This window comes from Pseudomassariella vexata, assembly GCF_002105095.1.
Source record: "Pseudomassariella vexata strain CBS 129021 chromosome Unknown BCR38scaffold_9, whole genome shotgun sequence".
NCBI classification, from domain to species: domain Eukaryota; kingdom Fungi; phylum Ascomycota; class Sordariomycetes; order Amphisphaeriales; family Pseudomassariaceae; genus Pseudomassariella; species Pseudomassariella vexata.
The window spans coordinates 434,270-445,414 of NW_024467964.1; the positions used below are offsets into that span (position 1 = coordinate 434,270).

Sequence of the window (11,145 nt, forward strand, 5' to 3'; positions counted from 1 at the left end):
TGTGACGTCTGTCTGCCTCACAGGGGAGAGAATGCCGTGGTGGGGCCAACTTTTCTACAGTGCAAGTGGGCAGACAAGCATAATGCTTCCAGCTCTCTCAAGTTACCCTGGAGCACAGCGCCCGCATATGGTGGTAGGAGCTTCAAAGATTGACCGGAGGTACTCATTGAGTATTGAATAACGTAGCTACGATGGGTTGGATTTGGCATCGGACACTTCGATGGCCTCAAGTGGTAGTTGCAAGTGAACTCTACAACTTCCATACAGATAGAACTGAAGTTTTAAGTCAAGTTCATTCGAAGCTAGAGTCAACTCTGGAAAACGACGGACAAGAGGGCTCGGTGTATTCTGTAGTCTATTTTGATTGCTTCCAAAAAGTATGTAGGTACTTCGTCAACAAATTATGTGCAGAGAGACACGATACCTTGGCCCGACTTGACATCTGCCGATCAGGGCCCTACCCCGACTTCCTGCAAACGTCACTGGTGTGTTGATACACCTTCACCGCTTCCAAGTTTCCGTTTGGTCCGCAGCACCTTTTAGTGTGTGTTTTGGTATTCTTGTTCCCACAGCCTGTCAATAGACCAGCACCTTGATACGGTCCTGCCTGCCCGTAAACCATCGATGGCCTTGAAGCCTCATTAACCGTGATGCTCATAGCCATAACCATCCATAGCAATCCTCCGTGGCCTGTATTCCCAGCCACGAGGCCATCAGACCTCGTCCCATTCCCAAACCACTAGTGACAAAGACTTTTCCGCAATGACTGAACGCCCCCTAAACCGATGGTATGTGTCGACCCCGAAACTTCAAACCCTGACACTGAACTCCAGTACAACGCCGGTAATGCTCAATGTTCCATCGTGTCGTATGGTTACTTTGGATACGTAATGCGACCAGGACCGTCCTTCTTCGGCGGGGCGAGATGCTTCTGGTCCTTAGACGTCTGCGCTTGCTTCGCGGCGAGGGCGTTGATCTTTTCGCGCGCCTTCATGAGGCTGCTGTTATCTTGTTCCTTCAACTTGGCGCGGATCTCGTAGAGGGAGAGCAAGGTGCTAGCTCGATCAATATCTGCATCGGACTACAACGAAAAACAGTCAGCTGGCTATTCATTCCTCAGCACCGGTCGGTTGTGGGGAGCTCACGTCTTCTCTGTGGGTACGAGGGGTCCCTGGGATCGATGACGCCGTGGTGCCAGTGCCGGAGTTCGTGCGGCTCAAGGGAGGCGTGAAGATGCGGCGGCCCAGCTTGTCGAATCTCGTAGCTGGAGAAGCTGTCCGGCTCTCCGAGAGGCCCTTTGACTGGGGTTGCGACTGGGGCACGAGCTTGGCGTCGAGGTTCTTGTTGGCGCTCACCAAAGCTTTCGCCGCACCTTGGTCTTGCTAAGCGGGGTCAGTTCAGAGCTCAAATACGTCAGAGCATTGCCAGACAAGAGAAAAAAAACAGGAGAAAAAAAAAGAAGAAAAAAAGACGTACAGCGACTTGGAGATCATTAAGATCAGCCAGCATCTGGGCTAGCTGAATAGCCTCCATAGCTACTACATGAACTTTCTGTGCGACAATCGGATATTTTTTTGTACTGTGAGTTTTCGAGTCGACTTGTATAATTCACGTCCCTGGCCTAGATTCTTTTGGCGACAAAATGGTAACGATGTAGGATTGCAGGGGACATGCGGCCAAGTAGCTTTGTGGAGAAGTCGCGTTGTGGGTGTTTCGACAGCTTTTTCAAGAGAAATTCTGGGCCAGCACCGGAATCTCGGGCCAGTCACGACTTGCTTGAATGTAGATGACGAGCTCGAACCCCGCTGCGAACAGTGACAGCAAACTGCTAATCCCCCTCGCCCCCGTAGACCTAGAACGCCTTGGGCTGCGGGGTCTGTGTGCGTTTTAGCGTATAATTGACACACTCTAGCGGCCAAGCGTCGGCGTCGCAAGCCCTTCGGAGCTTCGCTGATCCTCGGATCGGAGAGCACTTGCATTGAGGAGGGAGTCCACCCTCCAAGGTCAACCGTTGCAGAGTCCCGAGGGCAATTCTTAAGCCGGCCATCGGATCCAAATCTATCTCCGCATCGGCTGCGTGACATTCTTTCTTCGGTTACTGTAGCAGTTGTGGCAAGTGTCACATCGAACAGTGAGTTACTATAAGAAGACCCAATCACGTCCTCCCTTATGCTGACGTTGACCTGAGGCCCGACATGAATGTTTTCCGACGCAAAATGGCTACATTAGCGAGTGTCAAGCAAGCTCGAAAGGTTGTTTGCATTGGTAGAAACTATGCGTAAGGCTTTCAGAAGTCTCCAATGCTTCTTGTTGGGTTTCTATCAAGAAGTCAGTTGCTGACACCATCCTTTAGCGACCACATTGCAGAGCTGAACAGTGCAAGGCCCAAGCAGCCCTTCTTTTTCTTGAAGCCTTCAACGTCAATCTTGCTGCCCGGCGAGGGTCCCGTCATCCGCCCACGTGGTGTCGACCTTCACTATGAAGTCGAGCTTGCTCTGATCATGGGCAAGGAGGTCAAGGATCTGGAGGCTGACGACGAGAAGGCCGCTTTTGATGCCATTGACAGTATGTCCCCTACTGCAACCCTTGCTTAGGCAGATACTAACCTGAACCCAAGGTTACGCTCTCGGCATCGATATGACAGCACGGAATGCTCAGTGGGAGGCCAAGAAGAAGGGTCTTCCCTGGTCCATCTCGAAGGGATTCGACACTTTCCTGCCGTTGAGCAACATTATCCCCAAGTCGGCCCTCCCCAACCCTCACAAGATTGACCTGTACCTCAGCGTCAACGACAAGGTCCAGCAGAGCGACAACACGGAGCTCATGCTCTTCCAGATCCCCCGAATCATTAGCGATATTTCCAAGGTTTTCACTCTGGAGAAGGGCGACATCATTTTGACCGGCACGCCCAAGGGTGTTGGCCCGGTTGTGCCAGGGGATGTGATGAAGTGTGGTATCAAGGTGGACGGCAAGGAAATCGAAGAGGCCAAGATTGAGGTTGCAGTCGAGGAGTCGAAGAGCACTTATGTGTTTGCTGAGACGTAAGGTATGACAAAAATGGTCGAATCATGAAATCAATACATTTACTTCATAATTGATACTACTGCAGCTTAGTGAGGACGCATGACTGCAGCCACCCGTTCTAGTTGAAGCTGATAGGTCTACACTAAACCATACGCTCTGATAATTATACTAACTGGAGGCCCCTTCTCAATAATCCCAGCCACATTTCTACCCTAATAGGTGGACAGCCTTGGCCCGGGGGCCATCCCTTGATTCGCTGCGGGTTTGTGGGTGTTGTAAGACATCTTGGCAAGACTACTTCACAATGTGTTCGACGTGGCAAATTAAACATTACGATAGTTCCGTTCCCTTTAAATGCTCAGAAAGTACGTAAGTGGCACGACTTGCCTAATGCCAAGTTTAGATCCACCACCTAAAACGCCATGAACATGATGGATGCGAGCCTTCAGATTCAACATCAAACCCTTCAGATGTGTCGAATGAAATGGTCTCTTATATCATGGGCTCACCATGTTCTGCCTTATGTTGTGGAACCGGCTGTCGGGATACCCAGGATTGTTCTGCGTTTGATCCAGCGTCTCCAGGTTCTTGGCCACCGTGCCGATAAAACTCTGGTCATCTGTCTTATCATCACTGGTTTCCCAGAATAAGGCACCTCCCGTTTCCGGTTGAAGACATCCTATAATTTCGCCTCGGCCGCCCGGACGTTGTCGTATGTGATGAGTTCGCCCGTAGCATGATCGATACTGTATGACTCTTTGGCAATATCGTCCCACTCCTCGACAGTTCCAGGCTTGGGGGGGGGGGGTATATTTAAATACGCAGGTGACAGGGTCTGCATCACTGGCTACTACTCCCGAGTACAATCTGCCAATGCCTTTTGTTGCTTCAAAGGATCGGCCATAGAGGGGCAGACCGAGGTTTATCTTCTGTGGGTCAATGCCTTGACTTAGGTAGGACTTAATCGCGTCGTCTGTATTGAACTTGGTGGCGTTGGGGTTGGGCCCGTCTTTGAATATGTTGGACTGGTGGCCTGTGGAAGATTCGTCGAAACCGCCGGCGTAGTCATACGCCATCATATTCCTGTGCGTATGGGTGTAAGTGGAGTGGGTGATTTCTCATCATGATGTTAATACTCACCAAGTATCAAGCCATTTATCCATGCCTGACAAATCTATGATTTTTATTTTTGCGGACCAGCAGGGCTAGCTATCGGGAGTAAGAACTTGTAATCAAAATGCTGCTTGGAGGAATAGGAATCGAGAGCATTCCGACAAGCCTCCAACAGCGTCACAAAATACTGAGGTTCTGTGGAATCAGCAGGGTACTCCCAGTCGATATCAAGGCCATCGAAGCTGTAATCGACCATCATCTTCACTGCAGACGAGGCGAAGGTCTGTCCTCGTGCATCGGAAGCGACGAGTGGGGGAAATCGGTCCTGCAGACCCAATTGACAGCAGTACTTTGAGGGGTGGGTTGTTTTTCTTGTGGATAAAGAATTGTTGAACGATACCATATGCATTCTTTCCTGGCTTGGCCATAGAGTCCCCTGCATAGAGCTTTTCATAATCTGCATAGGCGTTGAATGGCTTCACGGTCCTATCGGGCCCAATGTCTGCGAATACATGGAGTACACGTATGAGCTCCGATACAGGTAGTTCCTGGGGCTGATAATTCAAGGTATCATATATACCCCTGAGAAGAGATTAGTCAATCCCACTGAACCTAGAGGAGTGAAAAATTACCAATTAGCAAAGTAACCACAGTTTTCACACCACTTGGTGGGTACAGACAATGTCTGATTAGGAGAACCAGTTGGTGAGCTAATGCTTGTTTCGGTACTCGTTGCCGCCCGCACGAGAGATGTTATCGGTGTAACTGCTGTAGTAAAGAGCCAGCCGGCCGCGTTGCCTCGCGTTGCGCTCTTCAATACACTTGCCGCTAATTTTGAAGTTGTGAGTCCATTAGTTTCGATAAAACTGGTAGCGAAGGTGGCCGTATTCGTCGTGGACTCGAGAGAGGTACATCGCGTTCGTTTCTCGAGGCCAACCGCACCTGTTGCAAAAGAAAAATGGGGTATAGTCAGAAGTATAAGGTTCTGCATTTAGAAATTGTAAATCCTGTGAATGGGTGGCTTGAGTGAAAAACAAATGGACTGCTTCAAGCAGTTCGAGTCCAGCTCTTGTAGAAGAAATCCACCCACTAACATGACAAGAAAAATAAACAACTACTTGATGGCGGCCCAGCTGGTCAACCTCTGATATTACCACCTATTGCAGAAACCGAATTGGGCTATAGTCTGCCTTTATGCTCTCAAGGGAGGCGGCCGACCAACTGGAGGTATGCGATGTCTCTCCAACCCCTTTGCTGCTCCATGATGGCCCAGAACCAACCTAGAAATGTGGTTAAATTGGAACTCACCTCAAAAGATTCCTCGCCAATATCAAACATTTGGCCAGAGTGTTGTTGGGACCGCTCTCAAGGGGTGTCGAACTATGACCGGTTCCACCCACGCAACAACAATAGAATAAAAAGTATGTATCAACAAAGTGTAAGAACTCATTCATCCAGTATGACCATGAAATTATGACAACCTTTGAAGTCGATGCTGATGTGGAATGGTTTCCTTTGTCAGGCACAGGGGGTTTGCATTGTTGGTCCTAATATGGGAATGAATAGGGCTCCGACTGTGTCAATACCCAACTGCATGCAAAATACCACCTCAATGCCGCATTCAAGAACTATAATCTCGCAATTGAATTCATAAGTTGGGTTGGTTAGTTGATGTGTTCGGTTGCATTTTCTTATGCGCAACTTGGAGTTCAAATTGCGAACATTTTCTCCCCATTTACCCCTCTGGAATATGTGCCATCGCCTACCTTCCAATGCAATTTCGACAAAAGCTTCAATACTAATGTTCACTTTATCAGAAACATTTGACCGTTGATAATTTTTTTTAAAAAAAAACCAGCAGTCTTCCCGGTCATTTCGATGTTTAATGACTGCTTGAGTCTGCAATCACCTGCCATCTCAGCACTGTAGCAGAAAAAAACATCGCTATATAAATGCAGCAAATACGTATAATGTGAATCAGTCGACCAGGTTCTAGAATCTGAGATGGCTGGTTGATGGTAGATTCCCCTCTCGAATCAGTCGCCAGGAAGTAATCCAGAAATTCTAAGAGATTCGCATCAGAGGATTCGACTCTGCTCGGACTCGACTATGGTGTCAGCAGATGGTTTCTGCGTCATGCTCGATGTTGTCACGTTGACATTGCTGTTCTGCTTCAATTGAAATGCGAAGACTGTGTATGTTTAGAGTGGTTTAAGAAGGTCAAAGTGACAGAGGTCAAGTGAGGCGCGTATAGGGGAACAGGACATAGGAAGCAGAAAGGAGAAGTAGGTTTGGGAAATCTTCGAAGCTATCATGGTAAGGCTCGCCAGGACTTCTTAATATGAAAAAACTGTTGTTCACAACCTATAGATACCTAGAGGAACATGGATAACCTTTCTGGTAATTGATCATATTGGTTAGCATGGTAATCATGTTCGATGGGCTGAGTGTTTTCATGCGACATATCAATGGCCAAGGCTTGAAGAAATGGAGGACATTTTCTGTTGTTCTGACTACAATTACTTTAATTCCTTACGAGTATCAATACTACGCTCTCCCGCAAGTGTGGTGTCCAAGTTGAAGAACCCGTCAAGCCTTTCGCTTCACATAGAGACCCGGCGAAAATTGAAACCATCGCTGACCCAGACTTTACCGAGATCCTCACACCCCCTGCCAGGCTAACAAGTGATAGTAGATCATCATCCACTTCTTCGATGCCAAACATATCTTCTCCAGCGCTCGGCCTTGTTGCCCCTCTGGATTGATCACCCTGCGGACTTTCGGTGTCATCTTTTAACATTTTTCCACTTCATAATTCGGAAGCCTGTGCCGGGGACAACAGCAAGTTCGATGCGATCAAGCAAAGCTAGATGCACAATGCATTGTTTCCAGCGTTTTCAGGGCTTACCACCAGCATGTAATCTCGGCGTCTCTCAAACATTGCCACACAGTCTGACAGAGAGATTTTTCCATGAAGAACACATTTCTCTGCATATTGACTGGATATATACCCACGCAGAGAGGTGCAGGATCATGTCCCCAAACTTCGTGTAGATTCGGTAAAGTTCTTTACGCACGTCGAAGCCAACAAGAACTAGAATCTTCCCATTTTGGCAGTATTTCTCGTTGAACTCCTCGAAAGCCTTGCACATTTCGTATCGCAAATCTAGGATTTGTTCTCATTAACTTGAAATCGAACAAGCCTTTTGAATTTACTCGGAGTATTGGAACTTGATATGCTGTGATATCACGTTTTCTTGGGTCCAACAGGAGACATGTTCGTGGTTGTGCAGTCACCCTATGGCACGCGGCAAGTCCGATCTCAGAAGTGGCTTCTTCGTTGCACCCTATGTCGATAACGACGAATACCGAACGTTTCAGGTGGGATCTGAATTCACGCTTGTCCGAACATTCTTTTTTAGAATTTCTTCGACATCTCTGAAATGTCCCTCGCTCTTGTTGTCTAATCATCGGAAATAGATGAGTGTATTGTCGACTGAGCATGGGAAGCTTCGTGAGTAATTATGAATGGAAATGCTTGAGCCATTGAAGACAAGTGGACCGAAAAAGTCCACTCAGGTCGAGAGATGGGAGACTTGTGAGGAGCGATGAGCGGTAGAGAAAACTTAGATGACATCGGCATTCCCGACGTCTGGTGTAGCTGTAAGTTTGGGATATGGCTGACGGCGTGTTCCGGTCCTGCATAGACGTCAAGTCAGTCAAATTCCCCCATTCTGGAAGCTCGTGCTGCTGGGTAGACTCTATTACCTCAGCCTGGTAGAATATACGTAAAGATGGTAGGCAAAATCGAGAGTACAGAGAGACACAGAGATGGCGGAGTCATACGAGGATCTTCCAAAGTCGAGAACAGAAAGCAATGCAAAAGATGGTGCTGGTTTAGGAGGTGTTATGAATGGGATGTAGTAAAATTGAACCAGTTGGCGAGAAAGGGGGGATATTTGGATTTTCTGGTCCGACCAGCGCGGGTTGCAGTTGCCGTCATGATAGAAATACATGTGGCTCGCCATGTTTAGCAGGTTTGATGGTTATTCATGTGCCGTCATACCTTCCCAACGGGTAGCTCTTACATCTCATCAAGGATGAACGCAGCAAGTGCGATAGATCCATACCTTTGTACCAACAGTCGCTATGAAATATTGTCCATGACACACTGGACAAAGGTAGTAATGACTGCCGGGAGGTGGGGTTGATGACGATGCCTTTCCAAGACAGGAGTTGCGTTCTACGCATTCTTCCTTGACACCTGGCCATAACACATGTAGACACGCTTACTTTTAGACTACATGGCGTTGTGGTTCTTTTGTCTCGTGTAAAATTGTCACTGGTAGATTCATTGTATATTCAGAACGCTGATTATAGAATGCTCACCTTCCGTAGTGCATTGAATAGAAATCCCCAGAGACTTCTAGAGGAGACTGCATAACAAGATCTTTTTGTGAAAATTATTTTCCTTGCATTGAAACCTGTATCATACTGTATACTGGTCAGCGTCGTCTGAAATAAACCACGATCATACGTGTCATGAGAGCTCTCGCCTACTGGCTCTTACCCCCATGTCATCATTATTCCACAACCTCTGGAGCATTCTCGTCCCATTTCTTGACTTCCTCTTTCTGTTCCCCTTCCACCTCATTTGCATTCTTCTTCTGCTCCCCCTTCCTCACATCTCTCCACGGCATCGCCGCGCTGCCAAAAATCGACAAGCAAGCCATAATAAGTCCAACCAAAAACACCCTCTGCACCGCCTTATCATACGCCAGCAGGATCCCGTCCACGAACTGTGGATACACCCGCTCCATCGCTTCGCTCAATCCAAATGCGCCGTTGCCAATTATGACTGCCGGGTTGACTTCGGGCACAATAGCCTGCAAGCTCTCGACGAGACGAGACTGGAAGACATTGGCACCAATGCTGACAAAAATGCTGGAGCCGAGCGACTGGAAGAACATCCACACTGAGGTTGCGATGGCCATATCCTTGGCTTCGAAGACGGTTTGCAAGGCCATGAGAGGGGATTGAGCGCCGGCCCCTGTACCAAAACCTAGTAGAATGAGGGCACCGACCCTGTGAGTTCGACTTTAGTTCTCGCTGCTTTCCCAGTATGTTAATCACTGTTCACACTCACCAAAATCCGGTGCTGGTTGAGATGCTGAATGTATAGGTCATGCCTGCCGCAGCCGACATCATGGCAGTAGATAGAATCATCGACGGCACGTAGTAGCCGATTTTGCTGGTCTGCCATGCGAAAGGTCAGTGGTAGCTCAGGAGTGGAAGGAGTAAAAGGGCAAAATGGTCACTGACAAAGAACCCTGACAACACCGTTGCGATTGTCATGGACGCCGTCATAGCTAAAACATTGATTCCCGACTGCTGGGCGGAATCGCCCTTGACGGACTGAAACCAAATGGGTATGTAATAGAGCTGCAGGTAGAGGTTCGAGAATCCGGTCAAAGTGAAAATGATGGCAGTAGCCATCGTACGCTCTCTTAAAAGGCGCGTGGGAACTGTTGCCTTCTCGCCCCTTCGGTATTGATGGTAAAGCCAGACGATAGTCAAGATCCCGAACAGACACAGGCAGAGGATGATGCGCCAGTTACCCCAGCTGTACGTCGTACCACCCCATTGCATGGCAAGAAGGAGACTGATGACAGCGGGTACCACGATGGCCGTGCCGAGAAAGTCGAGCTTTGAAGCGAGCGCGGTAAGGCTGAAAGTCCTCTCGGACTTGGGGCGGGGAGGGAGGCGGAGAAGGAATAAGAGGACAAATAAGGTCACACCGCCCATGGGAAGGTTGATCCAGAAACACCAGCCTATGGTCAATATTAGTTTTCTATTCAAGCGAAAATTCAAGCACGAAAGACGTACGCCAGGATACTTGATCCGTAAACACACCCCCAAGTGTCGGTGCAAGAACCTGAGCAATTCCCATCGAAGAAGCCACAGCACCAGTAAACTTGGGTCTCTTGTGCAACGGTAAACTGTGAGCCAGAATCTACACCGAGTCAGCCATCCTCGTTTCTTTCTTTGGCATCCAACTAGGTTCTCACAATGAGAGAGCCGGAACTTAGCCCCGAGCAGCCAATTCCTGCAACAGCACGGCCGATAATCATGGCAATAGAATTCGGTGCCGCTGCACAAATAACGGAGCCAACTTCGAATATGACCAGAACTGCCATGTAGACCCATTTGATGTTGAGCTCGGCATACAATTTCCCAAACATGAGTTGGAAAGAACACGTCGTGAGTAAATACGCCGAACCATACCAGCCTATGTCGGGTAGCGAGTGGAACTCGGTGGTGATTTTTGGGATCGCTGTAGAGAGGATGGAGCGATCCTGGTCACTGAGATCAGAAAGATGAAGACGAACTTGGGGAAAGGGCAACGTACAAGTCCACCGCACAGGATCGCTAGCCATAGACCGAAACATATCATGAAAAGTTGGATGCCTTCAGGATAGTTTGGTTCCGTCTCTTTGGGCTGTGCTACGCTGTGGGAACTATGGTTACTGTGGTCGGTGTAGACATCTTGTGAATGCTGCTCAACGTCCGCTTGGTTTGTTGGTGCCTTGGAAGTGGCGTGTGGGACATTGGACAATTCTGTATCTGCCATGTTCGAGAAATACCATGCGTCAATAAAAAAAAAAGAAATGTACACGTCTCGAAAAGTAGCATCCAGCATCGAGACAGATATGGGAGGTCAGGGACGCAGAGAGTGGTTCTGAAAATTGGGAAAGCAATATCAAGATCTAAAAGGCAGGAAGTGACGATCAGAGCAAAGCTGGGAGGATACTTGTTGCATCACATCACGACAGACAAGAAGAAAACATGTTGAAAAGAGAGACATGGCTGTAATTAACACTGACATCCCATCTTTACCACTTGCGATTGCCTGCGGCAGAGTGAGCATTCGGCAGTCATTTTGACATCCGGTAGCACAAGCCCAGCTCTTTTAGGTCACGTATCGCCGCGGACAGATGATCATGCCGC

At 48.4% G+C, this 11,145-nt stretch overlaps 5 protein-coding genes across 5 annotated transcripts; 2 read left to right on the forward strand and 3 right to left on the reverse strand.

Annotated features, from left to right (window-relative positions):
• Positions 1 to 874: 874 nt before the first annotated feature.
• Positions 875 to 1,533, reverse strand: BCR38DRAFT_410594 (uncharacterized protein; the record flags this gene model as incomplete). Its single annotated transcript, XM_040858482.1, has 3 exons — positions 875 to 1,081; positions 1,146 to 1,382; positions 1,477 to 1,533. 3 exons carry the CDS (start codon positions 1,531 to 1,533, stop codon positions 875 to 877), a joined length of 501 nt encoding a protein of 166 aa, XP_040713985.1.
• A 601-nt stretch (positions 1,534 to 2,134) lies between these two features.
• BCR38DRAFT_437671 (uncharacterized protein) lies at positions 2,135 to 3,374 on the forward strand. Its single transcript, XM_040860535.1, has 3 exons — positions 2,135 to 2,278; positions 2,354 to 2,565; positions 2,618 to 3,374. Exons 1-3 carry the CDS (start codon positions 2,196 to 2,198, stop codon positions 3,043 to 3,045), a joined length of 723 nt encoding a protein of 240 aa, XP_040713986.1. The 5' UTR covers positions 2,135 to 2,195; the 3' UTR covers positions 3,046 to 3,374.
• Positions 3,375 to 3,654: 280 nt separating this feature from the next.
• Positions 3,655 to 4,565, reverse strand: BCR38DRAFT_517463 (glycoside hydrolase superfamily; the record flags this gene model as incomplete). Its single annotated transcript, XM_040865115.1, has 4 exons — positions 3,655 to 3,817; positions 3,855 to 4,107; positions 4,251 to 4,420; positions 4,488 to 4,565. 4 exons carry the CDS (start codon positions 4,563 to 4,565, stop codon positions 3,704 to 3,706), a joined length of 615 nt encoding a protein of 204 aa, XP_040713987.1. The 3' UTR covers positions 3,655 to 3,703.
• Positions 4,566 to 6,805: 2,240 nt separating this feature from the next.
• On the forward strand, positions 6,806 to 7,198 carry BCR38DRAFT_437672 (uncharacterized protein). The gene has a single exon (XM_040860536.1). It carries the CDS (start codon positions 6,988 to 6,990, stop codon positions 7,189 to 7,191), a length of 204 nt encoding a protein of 67 aa, XP_040713988.1. The 5' UTR covers positions 6,806 to 6,987; the 3' UTR covers positions 7,192 to 7,198.
• Positions 7,199 to 8,720: 1,522 nt separating this feature from the next.
• On the reverse strand, positions 8,721 to 10,768 carry BCR38DRAFT_346305 (major facilitator superfamily domain-containing protein; the record flags this gene model as incomplete). Its single annotated transcript, XM_040856249.1, has 6 exons — positions 8,721 to 9,222; positions 9,284 to 9,393; positions 9,460 to 9,968; positions 10,024 to 10,150; positions 10,206 to 10,493; positions 10,547 to 10,768. 6 exons carry the CDS (start codon positions 10,766 to 10,768, stop codon positions 8,721 to 8,723), a joined length of 1,758 nt encoding a protein of 585 aa, XP_040713989.1.
• Positions 10,769 to 11,145: the final 377 nt, after the last annotated feature.